The following is a 27,344-nucleotide window of genomic DNA, read 5'->3' on the forward strand; positions in this document are numbered from 1 at the left end:
CACAGGGATGTATGGAGGATAATTCATGCAAACCAAAATTAATGCTGCTGGATAACGTACATGAAGTCTGAGGAACGATGAAACCAGTGTTGAAAAAGATAAGAATGGAAACTTGATGGTGGAACCCTCCAATTCAAGACTCTGTTGAGAAGGAAAAGGTAATCTTAAAAAAATGGCCGGCCAGTGGCTTGAGCAGGGATAAGAGTGTGTATATGGAGGCAAAAGAGGAAGCGAAGTGTTACAGTGAAGAGCAACTCATTATACATTTTAATCTTCAAATCAGTATAAAGCACTACGTTGGAATTTTTCCATCCATTTTACATGCTGACAAAAATTTCAGGTTGCCACAAATATCAGGGCATCCTGAGGTACAAGTTAGCGCCACAGAGCATTCAGAAAGACAGAAGTATAAACGTTTTGCAGTAACAAACATCAGCTTTCCGTAGCGCGCTGCTAACTTGTTGTAACACAACTAAGTTACTACACGTTCTAGTGGTTCACTAGACTTCTTTCTACAGACCTTGTATCAACGATGAGATAATCTTTTGCTGGTTGCAGCCTAAATTTGCTATGTCCCAGGTTGCCTGTTAGTTTGCCATTTGATAGGGCATAAATAACCAGTAATGTCAGAGCTACCAGTAGGGAAAACACCATCAATTCTATTACAGTAATTCATTTGGCCCGTTTAGAATCTGCTCCAAAGCCCATTAAAACCAATAGGAGTCTTTCCACAAACTTGGAGTTTGGATAAGGACCTTAGTGAACGGAATACAACAGCCAAGGACCCCAGAATGATGGGCAATACTTACTAACTCTGCATACAAAGCAGAAATTTATGCTGAACCCTTCTATCAGATTAAACACCAGTCACAACAAACAGATAAAAAACAGTGCTTAAAGAAGGGAATCAAAAATCCATCAAAACCAAACAGATTCAGCCTTTGACAACATACAAAAAGAGACCAATAAAAACCACGTCACAAGTCATCATGTGATAATACAACATGCCTTCTTCCCATGAAAAGAACCAAGCCTTACCTCACACTCTAGCGGCAAAGTGTGGCTGGCATTTAGCCCTCAGAGAGCATCTGCTCCCTTACAGACCATGCAATGAAGTGAGATTAGTGCTTGTGAAAACGTTAGCTGCATTGACAGACATGGAACCTGAACGCTCACCCACAGTACAGGAACAAGGCAGGCAGTACAAGCTTCTTCCAGTTCTTACCGATATGCCTCATCGCTGACCTCTGTGAGGGGGTACTTCAGTCTCCATGCCCCTGAGACAACTCACCAAAGTGTCGATCAGTGTCAGCTTGAGGTTTGTGGGGGATTGGGCTTTGTTTGCTCTTTTCAATACTTCTAAGCCACCCTTCAGTCCTTGTTTCTTCACTTCCTGGCTGCTCTGAGCATGTCGCAGATTTAATTCTGATTTAATACATAACATTCCACCATGCTCTTTTCCTCTATAACTCTGTAACCCATGTGCCTAATAGGGAGATATCTCTTTAAGAGACTCCTTGGGAGGAGGTAGGAGTGAGTTGTGTCTGGGTCATTGTTGCTAGGTAGATTAAGCACTCCGCATCCAGAAGCTTTGGGTATGCTCCAGTACAGGGGTGGGCCACATCTGGGTGGGGCAATTATATGCAGGGCCATGAATGTAGGGCTGGGGCAGAGGGTTGGGGGTGCGGGAGGGAGTGCAGGGTGTGGGAGGGGGTGCGGTGTGCAGGAAGGGGCACAGGGCAAGGGGTTGGGGCACAGGAGAGGTGCAGGGTTTACAAGGGGGATCAGGGCAGGGGGTTGGGGGGCAGGAGGTGGTGTGGAATGCAGGAGGGGGCTCAAGGCTGGGGTTGGGGGGCTCATGGCAGGGGGTTGGGGTGCAGGAGGGATGTGGGTGTGGCAGGGGGCTCAGGGCGGGGGGTTGGGATGTAGGAGGGGTTCGGGGTGTGGGCTCTGGCCCAGCGCTGCTTATCTTGAGCAGCTCCGGGGTGTGAGCGGGGCTAAGGCAGGCTCCCTGCCTGCCCTGGCCCCATGCCGCACCGCTCCTAGAAGCAGCCAGCACCACGTCCCTGCGGTTCCCCGTTCCCAGCCAATGGGAGCTGCGGGGGGTGGTGCCTGCAGGCCAGAGCAGAGCACGGAGCCCTCTGCTCCCCCCCTCCCTCCCCCGGGGCCGCAGGGACGTGGTACCTGCCGCTTCCAGGAGCAGTGTGGGGCTAGGGCAGGCAGGGAGCCTACCTTAGCCCCGCAGTGCCACGGGGGTGGCAATCCCGCGGGCTAAATCCAAAGCCCTCATGGGCTGGATCTGGCCCGCGGGCTGTAGTTTGCCTAGCCCTACTCCCTGTTGCTGGGGTCAGACTCCAGTCAGGGCAGCTGCTTTGCGGAAGGCCATGTGCCCTGTGTGAGTTGGGAGAAGTTGAGCCCAGGAGCAGGAAGCAGGCTGTTGTCCCTAACTCTGAAGCATTTTGCAGCACGTTAGTGATATTGTTAACCCTCTAACAGGGAAGCCTGGGCAATGCTAATTATAGCCAGGGGAAATTGGGAGGGAAAAATAACTCTTTTAATTGTATGCTTTGAATGTTGTTTTGATTTTAGCCAAATTGTTCCAGTTAAATTGTCTCAACTAGTCTGAGTCACCAACCTTTTTTTAAATGCAGTAATGGGGAAAGAGTCATTTCTACTTTGCTATTTTCAGTTTTGTGTTTTCTTGTAACAGGGTTTTCCTTAAATCTATACCCGTAACTGATGGTGGGTTAATCCATCAGCTGACTGGCTAGCAGTGATTTCAGCAGGGGAAGAGTCTGCCTGGATCCAGCTGAAGATCCCTACGAGCAAGGGGAGGGAAGATGTTGTTTTAGACTCAGCAGACTGTCTAGATTTGGTGATCAAAGACTCTAACTCAGACTTAGGTGAACTAAACCTGCGCTTCTGGGAACTTTCCCTTTCTTCTCACTGTGTTTCTGTGGGGACTGAACAGTTCAGATTTTAATTTGTTTTATAATTTAATTTGTTTAATATGTTTATGTATAACTGTGAAGGTAATGTCTGTGGATTATATAATAGCCATGTCATGCGGTAAAAATTAGATTATTTATTTCTTTATTATACGATTTTATAAAGTTATTTAATTAAATTCAGTTCTTTAGTTCCTTTTGGGACTTGCATGTGGAGAGGTTGACCCTGTGCGATTCTTGCTGAACTCTGGGTCTCCAGCTACTTTCTATGGGAGTTGGGTTTTTTTTAAGACACTGGAGGTGGGAAATGAAGTGAACTGTAGCCCACATAAAGGTTACAGCTCCTCACCATTGCACAATGGTAGAAGATGCCACCATTGGGGTTTTTTTTTGGGAAGACAGTTGATTTACAAAGAGGAAAGATGATCTTGTGATTAAGGCACCAGACTGGGTATCAGGCTAAGTTCAATTCCGAGCTCTGCTACAACCCTCTGGTGTGACCTCTTGTCAGTCTTGTGATCTCACGGGTTACATCTACACAGCAAACAACGTCGCCACACGGTGTCAAGGTTCAGAGCCAAGGTCAACTGACTTGGGTTCGGTGTAGATGTTCCTGCCTGGGCTGGAGCCCAGACTCTGATACTCTCCCCACTTGCTGGTCTCAGAGCCCAGGCTCCAGCCCAAAGGGGAACAGGTATCCTGCTGTTTTTAGCTCCAGAGAGTGAGCCCAAGTCAGTTGACCTGGGCTCTGAGACCTGCTGCTGCAGGTTTTTTTTTTCCTGTGTAGATGTACCCTCAGCTCCTCATCTGTGGCATGGGAATAACACCCCTTCCTTTCTCCCACCTTTTGTCCTATCTGTTTAGACTGTAAGCTCTTTGGGGCAGAGACTGTCTCTCACTATGCATCTTTACAGTGCAATGGAGACCTGATCTCGGCTGGAGGCTGCAGGCATTACTGTAATACAAACACTAATAACTTTTGGAGGTACTGTCTGGTGGTCTCCTCCCTGTCTCCAGATGTGTGGTGTTTAATACATTTGCTGACAGATGGGAGTGTCTGCTCAGGAGAGAACGAGGTTTTGAATATCCAAGGTATGGCAAACCAGGACTGAAGGGCATTGACAGCTCTATTGAGAGCCCTGCACAATAACTGCCTGCATTACTGCATGGCTTTAGCCAGTGCAGTTATCACCTGCATTTCACAAGCACCAGACTCACAGAACACTAAGCAGCCTGAATGTGTTTCTCTTTTGGATGAGGCCACATAACAGGCATAATACAATCAACAACAATTCCTAGCTTTCAGATCTAATCCCAGGATTTGTTACGATCTGATTACGTGCAGTAACTCGTGAATCAAAAATGTAAAGTTGTGCAGTGAGACAAAGTAAGACAGAAAGGAACTATGGCAATGGGACTTTAAAAAAGGCAAAGGATGTGGAAGACACAGAGTGGCTAAGGGACACTCAAGAGACAAACAGTGGCTTTTAATTACAAAATGAATTGCTCTGCAGGGCACCCTCACAAGTGATAATACCATCACCAAGCTTTTTTCTTTTTTAAAGAGGAGCCAGTAATTTATAGAGGGACTATCAATGATCATCTGGTCTGACCTCCTGCACAGGGCAGGCCACAGAACCGCACCCACCCACTCCTGTAAGAGACCCCTAAACGTGTAAACACTATGCTGAATGTCATACATCCTCATTGCACAATGTATGCATCATATCCAGTTTACCTGATGACATGCTCAGGGTCAGCAAAAGCCCTAAATCCCCAGGTGTCCTATACAGATACTCTAGGGGCACCATTCAGTTTTAAAATTCATTTCCCTGTGGTACAAACACAGGCCCAGATTCTGCAAATGCACGTGAATAACTTTGCATGTGAGTAGCCTCATTGAATTCAAAGTTCACCTCCATATACTGCAGGATTAGGGCTAGGACTGCCGAAACAGCTGGTTTGATTACCCAGGATATTGACACTTGTGAACAACAATTGACACAGGCAAATCACAGATTACAGGTACTGTGGAACTTGAGCAAACTAACAGAGAACAATTTACAGGGGAAAAACCAGTACAAATCTCTCAGATCATGGAAGAACCAGCTAAATATGGCAAGAAAACAAACAATTCTCATTTTTACAATCAAAGAGCAGTGAGCTATTGGTTTTGTGCTGTAACTCTCCCATTGTTCACCATGCAGCATAATACGATCAGATTTTGGTTTAGGCCATTATAACATTATTTCAGTTTTATTTATGGTTCATGAGCAAGAATTTAACAAATATCACTCTAGCAAACTATGTCCGTAATGTACTAAGTGTGCAGTATCTATCTAACACATGGAAAATGTTAGAACTATGCTGAGGACAACAGAGTTTCCTTTCGTAAAAGAGAGGCAACCCCATCACTAAGGCTGTATTTTGCCTCTGCCCTAGAGGGAAACATTAGACTTGCATAAACACACAGTGCAATAGGCAGTATAAGGTGCTAGAAATTATATTGTACCTGTGGTGAGTCCTGAACTGGTGACAGGCTGAGGTCAGGGATCTCTCTCCCTTTCTGCCATGGGAGGGACCATTTCACAATAGGGAGCTAGGATTCCAGGTTTTCTGATGGCCAGCTTACCCATAGCATGTTCTTGGCATCACTTCCACCACCTTGGAATGTGTCTCAAGTCTCTGATGCCTACAAGCCCCAAATCCATTCACTACTCTCCACCTGTCATGCCCCCTTCCCCAATTCACTCATTACTCCCCATTCTGCTCCATAGTCTCCTTCAGTCTGTGCATGTGCACACTTCACTTAGACTATCTCCCCACTCTCACCACCCCATCCTTGCCCTTCTCCTCCTCCAATCTGCTGACTCCTTCCATCCCCCGCACCAGCCCAATCCACCTGCCGAACGATGCCGGGGCAGGGGTCTCAGTAGCATCCCCAGCCGGGAAGGGAGCCAGCAGACGTCTGTTGTTCGCTCCTCTACGGGGAACAGAAAGGGGCAGCTGTTTCTCCCCTGGACCTTGTAGAAGGGTCGTGCATTTTTATCTTTCCCTTCCAGAGCTCTTTCCCCACTGCCGGGGCAGGGAAGAGGGCTGTTCAAACTCAGGATCCTGACAGGTTTCAGAGTAGCAGCCGTGTTAGTCCGTATCCGCAAAAAGGAAAGGAATACTCGTGGCACCTTAGAGACTAACACATTTATTTGAGCATGAGCTTTTGTGAGCTTATGCATCCGATGAAGGGAGCTGTAGCTCACGAAAGCGTATGCTCAAATAAATGTGTTAGTCTCTAAGGTGCCACAAGTCCTCCTTTTTTCAGGATCCTGAGTGACTACGTGGGGGTGTTACAGCTGAAGAGTCAATGCTCCCTTTCCCTCCCATGCTGGGGAGCACAGGGAGGAGTGGAGAGGCCCAGGCTGACAGCAGCTGAATTGCCGCAAGCCAGCAGGCCGGATCTCTGCTGCTCTAAGAATAGATTAGGCAGAGTTAATGTAACATAGATCAATGCTCCTACTCAGCACCAAACTAGGATGGGCACCAGTCCCCTGGAGCATGCCAGAGAATGAGCAAATGACTGTTTGCCTGATAGCTCAGTCTGTGTCTGGCTTCTGGTTTCCTGGGCTTGCTTATATCATTAATATGCCTATATCCAGCACTGCAATAAGTTTCTCCGAAATTCAGGGAATTTCTAAAACTCATTTCGTTAGTGACATTCCCAGCTACTGGCTCTCAGGTCACATCTCCCATGGCTCCTGTAATGGACCTTACTTTGGGGATCGGGGGTGGGGGGGTGTCAGAAGCTCTAAGGATGGCCCAGGCAGAGGACTTCTGCCGAGCACAAACACATCCCCAGTCCTCAGTACAGTTACTGCACATTCCATGTACACAAAGTCACATCTTTCAAACGGTTCCTTGATTTTAAATCCACTCACTGTTGTAGCTGCTGTTGTTGTTAGTCTCTGTCGGTGCCAGGCTGTGCTGAATTGGCCCTTCAGAAGTGGCCCTTCCTGACAGTAAATGGGAGAAGAGAGGGGAGGCGGGGAGGGGGAAAGAAAGAGAAGGGAAGGGGATATTTAGATAATCTCACTGACCAAACAGCAAATACTTCAACTGTTTAATGCTATTTGCATGCCAGTTTGTATTGCAATGCCCTACCCCGCCCTCCCATGCACCTACTGTAGACAATAGCAATGGAGATGTCGGGCTGTCTGCTCAAGGTTGGCTTGGAAAAGCTGATGGCCTAAAGTCCAGCCAGAGGACCATTAGCCCTTGCTAAGCATCAGTCCCCAAGAAATGCTTTGCACTGTACTGAGATCAATACACACATGAAGAAAGAAAGTAATGGGCTGTTCGTTTTTTACACATGCCAAGCAGTCCCAACAGGCATGTCCAGGGCATTCTGTACATCGCTCTATCAGCATGCTTGGATCATCTTTCACCATTCCATCAACAGCCCTTAAAAACACCAAACTCCTCTTTTGTGTTACGAATGTGTTTAATTCATGTTGGTGAAACCATTGTCATCTACGGGGTCTGCTTTTCTTTCACAAACCGTACTTGCTACATAATCTTGTAAGGAATCTGCCTGTGCAAAATTTACAGATAGGTGCTTTATAATCCTCTCATGTAATTACTCCCAAAGATATTGCATTTTAAAACAAAGAGGCAATTCACAGGACCTTAAAGCCTGCTGGGTTGAGAGGACTGCACATTTTAATGTTGGAGATGATATTTACCATGCATAGGATCCATTACTCATCTCACAGCCTGATTGTCCTCTTGCTTACAGCAGTGTAAATCAGGAATAGTGTCACTGTTTTCCATAGAGTTACACTTATGTAGAGGAGTGTAGGATCAGGCCCCACGGTTATAAAATTAGCAGCTACTGAGGATGCACATACACATACATAGTAGAAAGAAAAGGAGTACTTGTGGCACCTTAGAGACTAACCAATTTATTTGAGCATGAGCTTTCGTGAGCTACAGCTCACTTCACGAAAGCTCATGCTCAAATAAATTGGTTAGTCTCTAAGGTGCCACAAGTACTCCTTTTCTTTTTGCGAATACAGACTAACACGGCTGTTACTCTGAAACCTGTCATTATACATAGTAGCTAATTTTTCCTAACTGTGGAGTGATGAGCTTGGCATTAGTTCCTTAGTCTGCATCTGAGTTTGGGAGATTTCCTGGTATGCAGTCCTGGTAATGAACAGAGTCAAGCTTACTCTGTAAATATGAACCATCTCTTTTTTAAGCACTGGTTTCTCTTTAAATGCTCTCCCTTTTCCACTTATTCTTCTAGAACTTGATGGGACTCCACACTCTTAAGCATCACTTAAGCTATGTACGTGGTTGATAAAACAGCATTTGTGTTATTTAAAATAAAAGATATTTTAAAGCGAAGATGGGAAGCTAATTCTCCATTGGAGAAAGTGCTGAAACATGCATTTGAGCAGTCTGCTGTCAAAAACCTGCCCATTTCACTCATACAGAAGCAGCAAATGCTGCATTATTGCTGACACAAGTGCAACTGTTCCCCATTAAAGTCATTTCTGTCTTGTGATAAGCAGAGACTAAAGAGACAATTCATGCTCAAGACCACAATCCCGCCTCACTGGATTCAGGTCCTGACGAAGCAGATGAACTGGGAAATCCTTTTTATAAACTAGAGTTTAGTGAAGAATGCATTCACTTTCCCCCCATCTTTGTGTAAAAAGTAAAAGTAAATAAAAAATTTATTCCTGCCCCTTGCCATGCCGACTTGTCATTACTTTTTCATTTAAAAAAACAAAACACAACTTTTGGAAGTCTTTCAGACTAAATTCCCTTTATAACACGGAAGGGGGGAGATTTTCAAAAGCACCCAAGTGAGTGAGAAGCACAAGTCTCATTGCTTCTGTAAATCTCCCCCCTCAGTGCGTGGCTCCTACAACACTTTGGGTGCTTATGAAAAATCTCTCACTTTGGGGCATGGCTCCCATGGGTGCTGGTTTAAAGCAGGTAAAGAAAGAAATAGCGTTAGTTCTTCTTTGTGTTATCTAGCCAGGCAAGCACAGAGGGACTAATTTGTTCTCTTGGCTGGACTTTTTAAAAAAAAATCATATATTTTACATTAAGCTGCTCTTTATTCTGTGTTATTTTTCTCCCTTTGTCTCTTTGCTGAGGTTCCTTCTAACACATAATAAGAAGCAAACCTTCAAAGTCCTTCACTGGCTTCCCATTCAGCTCAGAGCCCATTTCCAAATAGCCCTTGTTGTTTATAAAGATTCTTCTTGAACTTGCTCCAACTTTAATCTTTCCCTCGTTCTGTCACTGGTCCATTTGCTTTAGTACTATCACCTCCCTCCCTCCTGTCTCTTCCTGCAGTCTCACCACTGTTTGTGCAAGAGCCTTCTCCTCTGCAGTTTCATCTCTTTTCAGTCTCATCTACCTGAAAATCTGTCTTTTCTCCTTTGCCTACACTCCAACTCTTTAAAGTCTTTCCTCCCCTACAAATCCATTTTAACTTATGTCATTCCATAGGCATATGTTGTTTCTACTATGTCTTTTTATTTCTATATCTTATTTATATATTTCTTTTCTTTAATGAAAACAGATTCTCACAAAAGGGTATGTCTACACAATAGCTGGGAGGGTGCTTCCCAGCATGGGTAGACAGAAATGCGCTAGCTTTGCTTGAGCTAGTGTGCTGAAAATAGCAATGTGGCCAAGGCAACATGGATGGTGGCTCGGGCTAGCTGCCCGCAGTACAATACCCCTAGGCACGTACTTGGATGGCTAGCCTGAGCCACTACGGCTGCGCTGCTATTTTTAGTATGCTATTTCTAGTATGCGAAGCACCCTCCCAGCTGTAGTGTAGACTCTCCCTGAATCACATGAATCCAGCAGCTATGGCTTTAAGAAAAACCACCAAATATCACGAGACTCACAATAAAATCGTAAGAGTCAGCAACCATTGTACATCTCACAACTGTGGGCCTTGACTTCATTCGGCATTGGATCAGACCCGTTATGGCCAATTTGCCCAGCTGCTAAGACTAATGTGCGTCAGCAGTGTGCCTTTCTCTCAGCTGTAGGGTTGCCAAGTTTCTACTCGCACAAAACCAAACACCCTTGCCCTGCCCCTCCTCCAAGGCCCGCCCATGTCCTGCCCCTTCTCCGAGGTCCCGTCCCCCCACTCTTCTCACCCTCACTCACTTGCTCATTTTCACCAGGTTGGCTCAGGGGGCTGGGGTACGAGAGGGGGTGAGGGCTCCAGCTGGGGATGCAGGCTCTGGGGTGGGGCTGGGGATGAAGGGTTTGGGGTGCAGGAGGGTGCTCTGGGTTGGGATTGAGGGGTTCAGAGGGTGGGAGGGGGATCAGTGCTGGGGAACGGGGGTGCGGTGCAGGTGGGGGGGTGCTCAGGGGTGCAGGCTCAGGGCTGTGCTTACCTCAAGCAGCTCCTGGAAGCAGCAACATGTCCTCTCTCTGGCTCCTAAGCAGAGGTGCGGCCAGGTGGTTCTCCGTGCTGCCCCATCTGCAAGCACCGCCCCCACAGCTCCCATTGGCCATGGTTCCCAGTCAATGGAGCTTCAGGGGCAGCACTTAGGTCTGGGGCAGCGTGCGGAGCACCCTGGTTGCCCCTATGTGTAGGACCCGGAGAGGGGACATGCCACAGAGGGGAGCCTGCCAGTCCCGCTGTGCGGTGCCGCCAATCAGACAGTCAATGCCCAGTCAGCAGTGCACATCCCTAAATACAGGCACACTGGGCTGATAATGAGCCCCGAAGGGTGTGTTTACACAGCTAGCAGCATTCCGCAGCAGTGAGGCTCAAAGCCCAAGTTGACAGCCTCATGCTCACAAGGCTTGTGATACGGTGCTAAAATGGGTAGGGTGTTCAGGCTCAGTCTGGAGTTCGGGCTCTGACGCACACCCGCCTTCCTAGGCTTCAGAGCCCAACCCCCAGCCTGAGCCCAAATGTCTACACAGCAACTACTTTTAGCACCACAGTGTGAGCCCGAATCTGTAGACCCAGGCTTTGAGACTGGCTGCCACAGGCTTCTGCTTGCTGTGTGGACATACCCTATGTGTTCATCTACCCTTTACAAAAAAAAGTCTTTGATTAAAGTCACATTTTATCACAGGTATTGCGATATCTGGTGTTTTACTTAAAGCCAGAGCTCCTGGAGTCGAGTGTGAATGTCACATTATCAACTTTCATTCAAAACGTTTCTAGCCCTCATGATTGTGGAGAAAAGCTTGAAAACGTGACCCCTGAATTCTCAAAAAACCAGATGGCAAATTAACCCCCCCCCCAATGTATTATTTTTAAAACCTAATGATTTTTAAGTCAATCTTCTGATTTCGGAGGTTGGGGGTTTGGTTCGTGATTTTGGAATATTTAGGGTTGGTATAAATACTGCATTTGTGTAAGTATAAAGGGCATGCTACTTAGCATTGCATTGGTAAGTTCGTTAATTGTGACATATTCTCACATACATACAGGCTTTACGAGGAGCCATTTCACAAGCTTCTTGACTTATGGGTGGACTTTCTTTTCCATGCTTATGACCTATACCCTACAAGTAAAACCACTTCATATACTGAGCTGCACACTAGATTTGAAATGAAATGACCTACAGAAAATTATGGCTTGCTGTTTTTTCCAGTTCTTGTTATCTCTGGAGGAAAAAAACTTTGATGAAAGATATTTTATCTTGCGGATGATGCTATGACATGCACACTGTCGTGCTACCCTAAACAGAAATGGCCCACAGGTATGAGGTTGAGGTTCAGATCTGAACTTGGAAGCACAGGCATATTTAAATCATGGGATTTTGGCTTGGGCTCATCTCTTGTCAGAAACCCCAAACCTTGCTGAAGCCCCATTCATCACTACCTTGCAATTTGTTTCTAGGCAGCAGTATGGATTGGATATTCAATAGCTCTCAACACTGGCTTAACTCTGCTCTCTTTGAAGCTAGTGGTAAATCTCCCATTGGCCTAACTCTGCTCCCATTGGTTTAGCAGGAGTGAGGGTGTCCAACTCTCAGCAATTTTGAAACTCCCGACCTACAGCTGCCAGTGGTGCCTTAAAAAGAGAAACAAACTAACAAACTTCTCTTTCACTCGGCTTTTGCAGGCATCCATCAAATTGTCTCTCTGGTTTCACTCCAGATCCCTTTTGCAACTCAACCAAGAGAACCGGCGCAAACATCATGTGTCAAATGTAAGAGGGAATCATAGACAAAGGCTATGTCTACAGTGCCAAGCTTTTTCGCCCAAAGTTAGACCACTTTTATTAAGGTGCTTTAATTAAATCGCTGTTGCATGTCCACACTGCGCTCCTTGTGTCGCTGGAGCACATCCACACCAGCAGCTCTTGCATCGACAAGAGAGTAGTGCACTGTGGGTAGTTATCCCACTGGGCAACTGGCCTCAGGGTGCTTTGGGAAGGGTTTACAATGCCTCATGGGGCAGGTACAGCATCACGTGATGCGGGTTTCTCAATCCCATTGTTCCATGGGCATCCTAATAGATTGCCAGCCACTTTTCAACTGAAGTGTGGGGCATAGCAGGGGAGAGTGTGTGACAGGAAGTGGGGGGGAGACAGACAGTGTGTGTTGGGGGAGAGTGAGTGTGTTGGCACACTGTCTGGTAAGTTCAGACAGTGCCAGAAGCAACCAGTCCTGAAGCAGGGGAAAGGGGACATCAGCCCCCACCTCCCTCCCTGGCTCTGCACAGCACAGACTCTCTCCCTCTCTCTCCCTCTCTCTCTCTCTCTCACACACACACACACACACACACAGATATCCACCCCTGTCTGCCTCTGAGTTCCTCGTGTGGGAAACAGCAGAAGCATTCCACGTGAATGATTTGGTCTTTGGTTCCTGGAGCAGAGCAGCACAGCACGGTGGCTGTCAGAACCGAGCTTTGAAAGGGACGGGGCGCAGGCCTGCAGGGCCGCTGAGTTCAAAACACTGAGCAGGGCGGTCACTTCAGGCATTGTGGGACACCTCCAGAGGCCAATTACAGCGAGAAAAGCAAGCAAGGTGTTTACACTGGTACTCTGGCGATAAAACCTTTGTCCAGTAAGCCGGATCCCTTTCCTCGAGGTGGTTTTATTAAAGCGCTGCCATTTGCAGCTGAGGAGGTTTGTCACAAAAAGTGGCTTTGCCATGTGTACACCTTGGCTGTTTCATCGCCAACAGCTGCTGTTTGGGGAAAAAACTTGGCAGCGTAGACCAGCCCTAAACCAAAGGGTGCAAAATTGTGAGTGACTGTTGGTAGCTGTCAAGACAAAGAAAATGGAGGAATGGGCATTTCGTACCCCCAGGAATCCCCTTTGATGTGTAGCCTCTGGATGAGTAATGCAGTAAATCTGCTGTATTTCATGGATAAATGGGCCCTCAGCCTACCTGTGGAGTTCTTAAATATTTTCAATGATAGTAGCGGCACAGAGTTTATACAGTGATGGATAAGGGTAATTCAGCCTTTTGAAAGCTAGTAAATAAATCATTTCTGGGTGTCCTAAACATTTACATCCACAAAAAGCAGATTTCTTCAAACAGTTTTAAACAACACATATTGAGCTCACTTTTCATGCCTTTTAGCTGTTATCGAATTTTATGCAATGGGGGGGAAATAATCTGAGAGAAGCAGTTCAGAGTCACTCTCCAGACTCCAAACTGCTCTTATGTAAGAGAAGAAAAGCTGTAATTTAACTCAGTCTAAGCTTGGGGATAACTGGGTTTTTTTGTGTGAATCAGACTAAAGTAATTGATTCATTAAGGTCCAAATTCTGTCCTTGGGTGGATGCATGAAGTGTTCACTGAAATCCACAAGTGCTAAGTGCCTGTGTCTGATGGCAGAATCTGACCCACATGTTGAAATGTAGCCAACCATCCTACAACCTTTACTCTTATGGAAAAATCCCATAGGTTTTACTAGAAAATGAAAACATTCTAAGAGAATTTTTAAACTAATCCATGGAATTCCATAACAGGGACAGAATGTTCTGTTAAATTGTATAGACTGGCTTAAAATTATACAGAAAGGATAAAATTTTCTATTAAAAGCTATACATTTCTAGAAAAAATCTATAAACCCTACTGCATTCAGTTTTTATAGAAGCCTATCACATTTCATCACTATCAAATTCCATAGGACTTTCCCCAAAAATCACACGAGTAATATTTATTTATACCACTCGACCAGATCCTCCCCTCGCCTGCACTGGTGTCAATCAGGAGCAACTCCACTGATTTAATTGGAGTCACACTGGTTTAAAATAAGTATATGTGAATTCTGTGGGATCACTCAGTCGAAACAAGACTGAGTCCTTTTTGTTCTGTTTCCAACCTAGATGGAAAATACCCTTTTTGCACTTGCAGCACAAACTCTACATTCAACTTCTTTCTCTTACCCCGCCCACCATTTAGACTCAGAATGCAAACTGCATCTTCCCTTGGCAAATCCTTCTGGTCTCCAGCCACTCACACCAATTCTTCCTATAGTACATTACAGTATATCTCGTATATTATTACAGTACCAAGAGTCAACAGCTGAGATCAGGGCCCCACTGTGCATCTTGTCATGAGTCAAGATCAGGAGTTGTTGAGGGCAGAGACTGGGGATTTTTTTCACTTGTTTTTACAGTACTTAGCACAATGGGATCCCAATTCTTGACTGGGGCCATTAGGCCCTACTGTAATACAAGTTGTACATAAATAAACTCCCATTGAAGGGAAGCTCTGTACATGGCAGCCCAGCAAGATCATCCCCAGAGGGGAAGAACAGTTAATATTGGGTTGCAGGATGCATTTACAAATGTTATTCTGCCAAACTCAGGGAACTTTCTAACATGCTGTAGAGTCTGCATGTTTTCAAGCAATAGACAAAACAAATGAGTATCTAATTACAGCAATTTATAACCTCTGCATCCCTCAGCCCCCCATGACACAATCAGCACTAAAAGTTAATGGACCGAGATATTTTGTTCTATACAAAAAGAAACTCCAGCAAGCAACATGCCAGCTATATACCAGCGTGGATAACATGTCTTCCAAACGGGTTTCCTTCACCAGCTATTCTAGCAGAGCCAACTACAGCCTGCACCCAAGGAAGCAAGGAAGCTTATATTTAAATTGCAGGAGAGCCAAAAATATTGCGAACAACTAGCATTTTGTGCTGCTTCCTGCTGCTAGTCAGCAGTGAATTCACTCTGTTCTCATTCTTTGCATGATTGGATGCTGTGACTGACTGCTTGACACCACTAGAATTCAACTTGACCGGGACAGAGTTGCCAACTTGGATCAGGGAAACCATTCATTGTTACAGCCAGATGGCATAAGAAAGGATTCTATTCTACATAGCTTTGTATACTGTGCTCGTCACTGTAGTAGCAGAGTACGTTCCAGTCGTTCATTAAGCAACACGACTAACAGCTGTCTTGGGATACGATTTTCAAAAGCTTCTCAGTCATTTAGGTGCTTCTGAAATTTTTACCCTTAGTCAATACAGTTAAAAATGTTATTAACAAAGCTGCCCATTCTCACTTTTCCAGTTATTGTCAAAATGGCAGAAATCAGCCACGCGTAGCAGCATTTGTCTCCCACTAGATTAATGTTCGAGAAGAAACCTTCCTGAAGATTCCTCCAAATGACCTGCTACAATAAGTTGGAGAAACAGGAAACTTGTACTCTTTAAAGACATCTACCTTAGCTGAATGTCTTTTCTGAAATTAAAATATCAGATATTTTAAAACAGTTCTTTGGAAGGGCTCAATCCAAGGGCTAACTGCCTCGCTGGCTGTTGGCGCACACAGGATGAGGGACCTTCCTATCTTCCACAGCTATGGAGGTTCTGACTAATTGAGGCCCCATCTCTGACCTGAATCTGGCCCCCTGAGAGAGGGATATCCTTTGCTGGCATGACATCAAGCTTCATTACCATATATTGCAGTCAGAGTTATGGGAATTATATCAAGCAACCTACTGGCATCATAACATGAGGGAATCCCACAACTTGCATCCTCTAACACAAGGAATTATATCAAGCAACCTACTGGCATCATAACATGAGGGAATCCTCATGTTAGTCATGTTACTTAATGCATCCCTGGAAAGTGCTCAGATCTTGCAGTGATGAGTGTGGTATCAGACTAGAATGAATAACGGTGGGAGCCTTTAAACAGTTCAGGAAACATACGTTGACATTTTCATTATTATTATTTATTTGTATTATGGCAGCACCTATGAGCCCCCGTCATAGGCCAGGACCCCAATGTGCTAGGCAAAATATTGAATAGATGCTCATTGATTGAGAACCATCCATCCTGGTGCATTGAATGAGGCAGGGGTCCTACAGAAAAAAACAGCATGTGATGATAAGTATGAGACATTACGTATCACAATGCCTCTGCACAAGGGGGCTGAACTGAGATTGCAGAAGCAGCCTTAATTCTGGCATGTCCTAATATTTGAGTGCTTGACAAAAGAATGTTATTTTAACATAGTTTTTGTGTGTGTGGATAATAAATAAAATAATAATAGTAATAATAATAATAATTCCCTGTTACCACATTTATTACTTGCTTGGTCTGGAGTCTAAACTTCCCATGTCACTTACAAGGCAATTCAGCAGATCTTATGCAACTGCAGTGAACGTGGCTATAAATAAAACTGCAGCAAGTAGCATTGATATTATTCTGCATTATGAACATGGGAACTGACTGACAATAAAAATCAAGACTGATTAACTCCAGGGCCTAATGGCTGCGTGGCAGCTGCTGCCAGAAATCAATGCATTAGGTCAGTAAAAAGCAATCTGCCGATTTTCCCTGTGAAAACTCTCTGAGGCAGAGCTGTGTTGTGCTCCCTGTTTTTGTGCTTTAAAGAGCTGTCATTTCTATAGTAAATTAAACGGAAAGCCAAAACGGAGGAGAAAGCATCTGACATCACCTAAGGAACCACAGAGCTAAACTGTTTACAGAATTCCTTACCAGGGCGCATGATGAATTCACCTTGGCATTGGCCCAAAATAATAGTTTTAATACACTTTAATTAAGATTGAATTTCATGTGCCCTGAAAGCACAGACCCAAACACCATCTTCCTTGCCAGAAACACCTAAAGGGAAGGAAATCTCTGCAAAATACCTTTCCCCAAGATCATTCTATCAGGTGCATGGGGTTTGCCATCTATTTTAGATTCTTCTATGGCTTCCAACCACTGTGGTATCTGAGCACTTTCCAACACCCCTGTAAGGTAGGGCAGTGCTGTTATCCCCATTGTACGGATGGAGAACTGAGGCACAGAGAAACTAAGGCCCAGATCCTCAAACATACTTAGGCTCCTAATAGCCATTGATTTAATTCTTCAAGTGAAATCCATGGAAGTTAGGAGCCTGGCTCTAGGGAAGTAATACTCAGCCTGGAGCTTCAGGAAACTCTTCAGGGCCCCCACATCTGGCTGTTTGATCATAGCTCCTCTTCAGTTCTTCCACAAGTCTGTGGAGCAGGCTGAGGACAGGGTCCACAACAAAATGAACATAGTGGCTCCCTAGGACTACACCTAGGACACAGGGACGGAGGGAGAGATGGAGAGACCTCCCCCAATAGCCAGGAAAGGGAGAGGAGGCACGGAAAGACTGGAGGCCAGAAGTGGGAGGAAACAGGATGCACGAAGCCAAAAATAATTCCATCTTATTGATGTGATGTTGTTTTCCTCATGGTTGCCTTAACATCCACACAATGAGACATGATGACACACATCATGATGGAAATAAGGCCATTGCAATAGATTCGTTTGTAGCTCTGTTCAATGACAATGTGGCCTGTTGCTCTAGGGGTTTTGCTTTTCCAGGCTACTTGGATGATGTCTGCTCACTCCCAACCCAGTCATTCTGTGGGGAAAAGTATGTTCTTACAGTATTTACAATCAACAAGCGAATCCTGGTATACACACAATGACCAAGATTTTCAAAAGTGACTAGCAATTTTGGCAGCCTTAAGTTTTGAGTGCCTAATTTGAGGCCTGGTTTTGTGCTGACCGCACACACTCCCTGTAGCGAGGCAGTGTGGCTCCCCGCCGCCCCGGAGAGGGTCGAGCCCCTCCAGACACCAGAGTGGGCGGAGCCAGGGAGCTCTAAGCCCGCCCCTCAGAGGGATAGGCAGCGACCCGGAAGTAGAAAGACACGACCTGGAAGTATAAAGGCAGGCCCACAGAGCTCACTAGAGGACTAGCCGCCGAGGAGGCCAGATGTAGCCAGCCTAGCCCGCGACTGGGAAAACCCCACAGCCCCAGGTCCATAGTAAGACTGGCCGGACGTGCCCGGCGCCAGCTGCCCAGGGGAGTGGCCAGCCCTGTCCTGCGCCAGCTGGCCAGGGGAGTGGCCGGACGTGCCCGGCGCCAGCTGGCCAGGGGAGTGGCCGGACGTGCCCGGCGCCAGCTGGCCAGGGCAGTGGCCGGACGTGCCCGGCGCCAGCTGGCCAGGGCAGTGGCCGGACGTGCCCGGCGCCAGCTGGCCAGGGCAGTGGCCGGACGTGCCCGGCGCCAGCTGGCCAGGGGAGTGGCCGGACGTGCCCGGCGCCAGCTGGCCAGGGGAGTGGCCGGATGTGCCCGGCGCCAGCTGGCCAGGGGAGTGGCCGGACGTGCCCCGCGCCAGCTGGCCAGGGGAGTGGCCGGCCGGCCGCTTGTCCACTGTCCCGAGGAACCCATGGTGCTGGACCCCCCGGAGAACACTGCGGGGACCCAGGCACCAGAAGGAGGAGAGTTGTTAGGAAGTAGCCTGGGGACAGCAACCCTAGTCTGGCTGTAACTCTGCCAGAACCCATGTCAGTGTGTTGTGGTCAGGATCCCCACTGACCCAGCAGCGGGTCGTTTGCTGCTGCTAGGGCCCCGGGCTGGGACGCAGTGGAGTGGGTGGGCCTGTGTCCCCCCTGCCACCCAACTCATGGGTGGTAGTCTCCCCCTCTTCCAGGTCCTTGGAGGCCTGGGCTAATTTAAACATGCTGTGTTGCTCAGCCCCTGCCTGAGGGCCTGAGCTACTGACTATTTGGTGCCCCGCCCTGACTCAGGGCCCGGACCTACGGTGCTCATTCCAGTTACCGCAAGGGCTGCTGAGGGAGACTCCGGTGGCTGGACAAATTCCCCAGAGTTAACCGCATGTAGCGAGCCAGTGTGGCTCCCTGCCGCCCCGGAGAGGGTCGAGCCCCGGCATAGCCCCTTTACACTCCCTGAAAATCAGTCTCCTCGAAGGTGTGTCAACTTGGGCACCCAAAAATTTAGTCTGCTGAAATCGCTAGTCACTTTAAAAAAACTAGCGTGTGCTTTTAATATGTAACAATTTCCTGCAGGTGCTTATACGGGGAGCTTTTCAAAGGCACTTGGGTGCCCCAGCAATTCCCCCATTCCCACCTCCCCCTCACACATCTAGACTCATCTCCATGATTATTCTTCTTCTCCTGTTTCCTTTGGCTGTGGCAAAGCCAATCAGCTAATACAAATCTCTATTCCACAGGAGAAATTACCCTGAGAAGGGAGGGAAATCATTTCCCAGACTGTGTCCCACCCTAAAAGATGAAGAGGAGGCAGTGTGCAGGTGAGGGATGGCTCTGCCCAAATGGACCAGACACCATTTTGCTTCAGAATTAATTTTAAGAGGAGAAGGGTCTCATGACTGAGGTTGTTGCTCTTGGTGAGGCAATCTATACCCTCCCTTTTTGTTCAGTCTGTGTGTGCTGCTCCTGCATAGAAGTTCTCCTCAACTCTTTAATGAAAAACTCTTCTTTCAAAATGCCCTTTGCTTTAACTAGATAATTGAAATGCAATGTGTTCTCTCGGTCTTCCTGTACATATCCTGACAGCCAATTTATTCCTTCTGCCTCTAATACTGGGAACATCTCATAAGATCACATCTGTTACAGTCCCATATCAGTTGAATTAAAGAATTTAAAACTTCAGTAAGACCTGGAGTGAGAAACTTGCACTGGATAATTTGTAATTTTCTGCACGGTAACAGTTATATTTTCTTCCCTGAACATTTGCCAGTAAACAGCACGATCAGAGACTGCTAAGCTTTAGGAACTCACTTTTTGGCAACTAATGTGCTATTTTTTTTTAATCCTTTCTCATCCTAATCTATGCACCACACAATGTAGCTGTTGCCTTTACTTGTACATGTAATCAGCACAGCTTTTATCATTAAGTACCAATAACAGGAAAGCTAATTCGAGATAAATTACTTATAGATCAGATCAAAGAGAAAACCCTATTTTAGATCACTCTTTTTTGTCATGCCTCAGATTAGATTTCACCTGAAAACAAAGGGAAATCATACACAAGCTGCTGAAAAGACACCAGCTTCTTCTGCATATTTGGACACTGTTTTATTAGTTTCACAGCACCACTGTACAGTCTGTGTTTTGTAGACAGATATACACTGGGAGCAACCACTTGGGTGGCACATGGGTAGAATTATTTCATTTCTGCCAAAGTATCACAAGTGCAAATTTCAGTACCTCGCTCTGCTTCTCAAAACAGGTAGGTCTTTGTATTAACTGTGTAGCGTCCAACGCACAACCCAGTGAGGAACGCAGAACAGTAACTAAACCTGGTAATGAGAAGGGGTGGCATCAGAGTTGTTCTTTAGGTGCCAGTCCTACAATTTGGTGTGTGTGTGTGGTGAGGTTTCAGGGCTTTAGCCCCACAGGGGTTGGGGTCACACCGGCGCTCTGGGCTTCAGCCCATTGGGGGAGCGTGGGTGCCAGGGCTCTGAGCTTCAGCCATGGGGCCCTGCAGACCCCTGAAACTGGCTCTCGCCTAGGGTTGCCAACTTTGTGATTGCAGAAAACCTTGCCCCACCCCCTGCCCTGCCCCTTCCCCAAGGCCCCCTGCTCACTTCATTCCCCCTCAGCACTCACTCTCCCCCACCCTCGCTCACTCTCACCAGACTGGGGCAGGAGGTTGGGGTTCGGGAGGGGGTGAGGGCTCCAGCTGGGGGTGCAGGCTCTGGGGTGGGGCCAGAGATGAGGGATTTGGGGTGCAGGATGGGCTCTGGGCTGGGGGGTAGTGGCGAGGGGTTCAGAGTGTGGGAGGGGACTCCAGGCTGAGGCAGGGGGTTGGGGCGCAGGAGGAGGTTTGAGGTGCGGGCTCTGGCCAGGTGGCGCTTACCTCAGGTGAATCCTGGGAAGCGACCAACATGTCCAGCTCATAGGCAGAGGCGTGGTGCGGGGACAGAGTGTGGAGTCTCCCTGGACATCCATGTGCCTAGGGGCCGCAGGGACACCCCAGCCACTTCTGGGAGCTGCACAGAGCCAGGGCAGGCAGGGAGCCTGCCTTAGCCCTGCGGCGCTACCGATCGGACTTTTAATGGCCCGGTTGGCGGTGCTGACAGAGCCACCAGGGTCCCTTTTTGACCGGGCATTCCGATCAAAAACCGGATGCCTGGCAACCCTACTCTCACGCCCTCCGCCCTGAGGCGTTTGAAACTATTTACTGGAGCTCCGCTCTGGACAGCTCTGGATGAATTTGAGTTTGGGGTCAGCAGTTCTCACACTGTGGCATATGAGTAAAATCCATGGGCAGCAGCCACCTAGACCTGTCACAGATGCCAAGGTTTATGCAGCTCCCAGCCCTGCCCCTACCGCTGCTTGGGGAAGAGTACATGGGATAGAAAAATCAGTGACTCTCTTCTTCTGAGAATCGCAGTTGGCGCTGTACAAAACTTGCCAGCTTTGGACAACCAGGCCTAGAGAAACAACCAGTCTGGCTAGGAAGCAGGTATAATGCTAGGGCTGGCCGGAGAATAAAAGTTACGTTTTGCAAAGAATGTTGAGATTTGGGAATTTGGTTTTTATTCTGCCTCGGAACCATACTGAGATCTTCTGAAAATTGTTATGACAAAATACAGTGGAAAGACTCAGCCACAATAGCCAATAGCCCAGTATAAAACTGACCCATGGAGACCCACATTTAAATCCTGAAACGATGAAGTGAGCTGTAGCTCACGAAAGCTTATGCTCAAATAAATTGGTTAGTTTCTAAGGTGCCACAAGTACTCCTTTTCTTTTTGCGAATACAGACTAACACGGCTGTTACTCTGAAACCATTTAAATCCTGCTCTTCTTGATTTGGAGCAGGGACATGAATCTAGGCTTTCCATATGCCAAGTGAGTGCTGTAACCACTGGGCTACTGGCTGTGGTGGGGGGATGTAACGCATGCCCACAAAGGGTTAAACATCCTGCAGGATAAATAACTCAAATTCAACCCTTAAAGACATATGAGCAGATAATGTTTGTGTATTTACATACATATGGGTAGTGGTCAACAATGTAATCAACAGTCCCTCTCTATGCTGTATTCTGTTAATTCAGAGATCAAAAGAACATCCGAGCATTTAACTGAATTGTAAACACTGTATTCCTCTCTCTTTGAAACGTATAGCAAATCATCTGTAAATGGTGGTGGAACAGGCAATTGCCTTATGTTAATTCATGTAGCTAAGTACTGGTGATGGACCTACTTCAAAATCACCCTAATTACCTATTGTAAGCCAAGGGACTCCGACTTGTCAAAGAAGGCTTGAAATTGTATAAAAGATCCTTGGGTCCCAATCCTTTTAATCTCAGATCTGCTTGAGGTTTCATGCAGGGGAAGCCTAAGCCACAAGGACTGAGATCCCAGTTCTGACTGGACTGCCCAGAAATATAAACATTGGACTATAGCCTGTGGACTATTTCTGAAAGAACTCTTTGCGACTACAAAGCTCACCATCTCTGCTATGAATCTGAACCTCAGGAATTTAACTCATATCTGTATGTATACTGATCTTTTAACCATGCTTTCTCTCTTTTCTTTTTTTAATAAATTTTAGTTTAGTTAATAAGAATTGGCTGAGAGCGTGGATTTGGGAGAGATCTGGAATATTCATTAACCTGGGTGGTAATGTGTCCGATCCTTTGTGATTGGTAGAACCTTTTCTTTTATATGATGAAATAAGATTTTCAGTAATCTTCATCATTCTTGACATGGGTATCTGGGTGGAGGCTTGAGGCTAGGTTACTTTAAGGGAACTGTGTTGTTGGCTTCTGTGCAACCAGTGAGGTAATAAAGAAGCTGTTTTGTGCTGGCTTGGTAAATCTAAGTATTGAAAATATCCACCAGCTTCCGGGAATGTCTGCCCCATACTCTGCAGTTCACTCTAATTGAGGACCTCAGATGGTGCCCCCCCGGGACTCTGGTCACAGGGGGTCTCTCTCTCTTTCATTCTCTTCAACCCTTTCACTCTACCCCCACATATACTGCACCTGAGAAATTTTCCTGATGAAAGGCTCATAAAAATGATACATTTCTGTGAAATGTAGATGAATCTGCATTTTCCGATGAAAAAAATGTTTCAACAAAAATGCCCAATCAGCTCTAGTCTACACAACACAGGTGTTTTCATAGCAACTTCCTACTGTGTTGGAATGTTCTTAAATACACTCAGCTGTCCACAAAGAGTGCTTAACCTGGACAGATATGCAGAGGATGAAACATGGATTAGAGCTATTGTACGAAGCCTGACAATCAGACTTATATTTTTAGTTGGCATTAGCATTTTAAAAATAGCACAGAAATCCACCAAGGGCAGAGAGGAAAACAGAGCTTGAAATAACGCAAGACTATCCCAAGGTAAAGGGTGTGTCGCCCTCTCTCACCTACGTCAAAGTTGTGCTCATCTGAGTTTGCAGGTTTTTTCACTAGTACTTGATAATGGCTCTCAAAGGAGACTCTCAGAACACTTCACAAATGTTAATTAACTATGCTCTTCAATGTCCAGACAGGGCGGAAAGCATTATATATCCACTTTACAGCTACCTACCCTGAGGCACAGGGGCCCACATTCTCAAAAGTATTCAGGCTCCTAACTTCCTCTGAAATCTGTGTAACTTGGGACACTACCTTTGAGGATCTGGAAAACCTAAGTCCCTTGACCAATGTCATGTAGCATGTCAAAACCAAGACTAGAACCTAGGAGTCCACACTCTCAGTTGCCTGCTATAACCACACAGCCTTCCTTTGCCAGCTCAGGAACAGAAAGGAGAAGCTTGCTGCCCTAAGTGGCATGTAGCCCTGTTGCAATGGTACCCGTGGGGCTTTAGAGGGGCACAGGAATCACCCCTGGAAAACTCTGCCCCAGCTACACCTCTGCCTCCTTCAGCACACTCCTGACCCACAACAGAATGTCCCTGGCATCTGGGGCTACTGGGGAAGCAGGGCAGATCTGGCTCTGCGTCTAGAATTGTGGCTCTGTCCACTGTGGGTATTCCTGGGGAGGGCCACAGGCCTCCTCTGCTGCTCCTTTGTGTCAGAAGGGGGCCCCAATGCAGCAATGGAATTCAGCAATCAGAGGCATCCTGCTGGGAGAACTGGTTCCCATCACTTAAAGGAAGGAGAAGAAAAAGACCATTCAGGGAATACAGCTATGTGCCCTCTCTAGGGCCCTCAAGGAATGACTGTGAGGGGCTTGGCAAATTAACTGGAGAAACACATGCCTTGGTGTCAGGGTTCCTTCCCCACTCTGAACTCTAGGGTACAGATGTGGGGACCCCCATGAAAGACCCCCTAAGCTTATTCTTACCAGCTTAGGTTAAAATCTTCCCCAAGGTACAAACTTTGCCTTGTCCTCGAACAGTATGCTGCCACCACCAAGCGTTTTAGACAAAGAACAGGGAAAGAGACCACTTGGAGACATCTAACCCCAAAATATCCCCCCAAGCCCTATACATCCCCTTTCCTGGGGAGGCTTGAGAATAATATCCTAACCAATTGGTTACAAAATCATCAAAGACCCAAACTCCTGGATCTTGGAACAATGGAAAAATCAGTCAGGTTCTTAAAAGAAGGATTTTATTTTAAAAAAAAAAAAGGTAAAAATCATCTCTGTAAAATCAGGATGGAAAATACTTTACAGGGTATTCAGATTCAAAACACAGAGGATCCCCCTCTGGGCAAAACCTTAAAGTTACAGAAAACAGGAATAAACCTCCCTCTTAACACAGGGAAAATTCACATAAAACAAAAGATAAACTAATCCGCCTTGCCTGGTTTACCTAGACTGGTTGCAATATTGGAGACTTGGATTAGGATGGGTTGGAGAAGATGGATTTCTGTCTGGCCTCTCTCAGTCCCAAGAGAGAACAACCACATAAGCAAAGAGCACAAACAAAATCCTTCCTGCCCCCCCCAGATTTGAAAGTATCTTGTCCCCTTATTGGTCCTTTGGGTCAGGTGCCAGCCAGGTTAGCTGAGCTTCTTAACCCTTTACAGGTAACAGGATGTTGCCTCTGGCTAGGAGAGATTTTATAGCATTGTATACAAAGGGGGTTACCCTTCCCTTTATATTTATGACACTTGGAAACATGTCTTGGTAAAGTCAGGCTCTCTATACCAGGCTCCAAACTTACTGGACTATGCCTGGTGCTGCTTGCACTCTGAATGACTAAGGAATAGTGTCATTTCCCCTTCTTACTGCTGAAAAGAAAAATTAGGTATCTGTTGAAAAATAACTTCTCACTCAAATTCCAGATGCATTTAACTAAATGAAAAAGGTCCCTTTGCGCACCAAAGCTTTAATTACATTATTACTTCTGAATATTTTATTTTCAACTATTTCAAGACCCAAACCTTTTTCTTTAACCAAAGAACATACTAATTTTAAACACATTGGCCGTGCTGTCTCACTGGTGTGACTACAGTTCTCAGATACTTTGCAGTCCTCATGAACTCCTGGGGCCTGAGTTTCCATTGCGATCTGGCTATTCTGCAGCACTCCAGTGACACAAACACTCCATAAAGCCAGTGTAAACTCCCAGAGGTATAGTGACACCTCCATAAAACATAGGGGCGTGGTCAGAGAAATGATATTGTGCAGATCCCCAGCTGCCAGAATGGCCTTTTGTGCTATTAAAAAGATCGGAGGTCTGGAAAACATATCTTCCAATGGAGAGAATGCAGGGGCTCCATCTATTTAGCTCATTGAAGAGAAAGGTTAAGAGGCAACTTGACAACAGTCTGGAAGTACCAATGCAGGGAGATGGTCTATGATATTAAGGGGCTCTTTAGTCTTGCATATAAAACCATAACCATAAACATAACAAGAGTCAGTGGGTGGAAAGGGGAAAGGATGCCTGCAGTAAACTGACATGTCAAGAGTCCACAGTTTGCACCATTCGTTGTTCTCTCAGATCAAGATATGGATACGGGCCTGGAAGGTTCCCTGAACAACTTTCTTCGCTCTTCAAAGAAAGAGTCTGTAAGTCCCCCTCACCCAACAGGGGTTTTCCTACAAATTCAATCCACGTATAGATTCATATTGCACCAGTCACCATGGTGTCACAGTGCCTTTTCTTTTGTTGTCTTCCATTTCATCTGCCCTTTCCAACCAGAGCCCTCCTGTGCTAGCACCTCAGTGTATTCCCTCTTAGGTCATGACTGACTTTGTTCCTTCTAGCCCACCCCCTCCTTGGAGAACCCTCAGAAAACCCAATGTTTCTCACTAAAGCGGGACTGAACAGTTCCTCCCTGTCCTGGAGCTATCCCCTCATCCTGTGGTGAGAGGCAGCCGCTACCTCAGTTTCTCTGCCTACCTATGCTTCAATTTCCTCCTGAGCTGCTAGGGAAGATTAATTGCACCCTCTGGTTAGCTTAGGAATGTCCTCTCCTTGTAGGATAAGGGAAAGTCCAAACAAAACACAATGACACCTTTGCCCTCCCCAAGCCGCAATCCTCTTGCCTGTGTGCATGCAGCCGTCTCCTTTGGATACAGGAAATGAAGGCGGGCCCTTCTGTGATCCCCAAACAATAAGCCAGTACCCATGTTGGACTCAGGCCCATACTGCTGCTCTTCTCCCAGGCTTTTTGGGTAGGGAACCTCTTAAAGGGACATCACAACTTCACCTTGGCTTGCACAGATTCCAGTTTCCTTGAAATCAAAGATTCTTAACAAGTTCTCTGTTGGGGAAACTAACCTTTCTAAAGAGCCTGGGGCTCTTAAGCACAGCAGGGCTTGAAGTAGTCATAAGGTCTGTACCTGCTCTCCCTACCTCCAAGAAAAGTACCAACTGCTCCACAGAATTTATACCGGCCTCCAAATTTGAACAGCCCTTAAAAGGTGTTAAATACGTTTCAGTTGCTTAAAAATCCACTTAATTAGCAAGATAACACAAAGCCTCTAATACTAATCTTTGTATGATTGTTTTGGTATGAGTCTCTCTTCCCCCCCCCGCGAAATCCTCCCATATCCAAAACCTGAGAGCTTTTTAGGAACAGCATGGGAACGAAAGGTGTTTTAATTTGATTTCTTGTTGTTCTCTGCCAGTTGTGCATGGATCAGATGAGATAATCAGGTCCCTGGTACACACAGGGGAAGTG

At 46.4% G+C, this 27,344-nt stretch overlaps 1 protein-coding gene across 9 annotated transcripts in view; it reads right to left on the reverse strand.

Moving 5' to 3' along the window:
* NRG1 (neuregulin 1) overlaps positions 1 to 27,344 on the reverse strand; it is a 703,230-nt gene that overhangs the window by 400,421 nt on the left and 275,465 nt on the right. For 7 of the 9 annotated variants that reach the window (XM_073345927.1, XM_073345922.1, XM_073345924.1 and 4 more), the window contains exon 2: positions 6,881 to 6,955. In XM_073345927.1, the coding sequence (XP_073202028.1) occupies positions 6,881 to 6,955 (75 nt within the window). The remainder of the gene's footprint in view (positions 1 to 6,880; positions 6,956 to 27,344) is intronic. The other 2 variants (XM_073345928.2, XM_073345925.1) reach the window with 1 other exon arrangement.

Source organism: Lepidochelys kempii, chromosome 5 (assembly GCF_965140285.1).
Source record: "Lepidochelys kempii isolate rLepKem1 chromosome 5, rLepKem1.hap1, whole genome shotgun sequence".
NCBI lineage: Eukaryota > Metazoa > Chordata > Testudines > Cheloniidae > Lepidochelys > Lepidochelys kempii.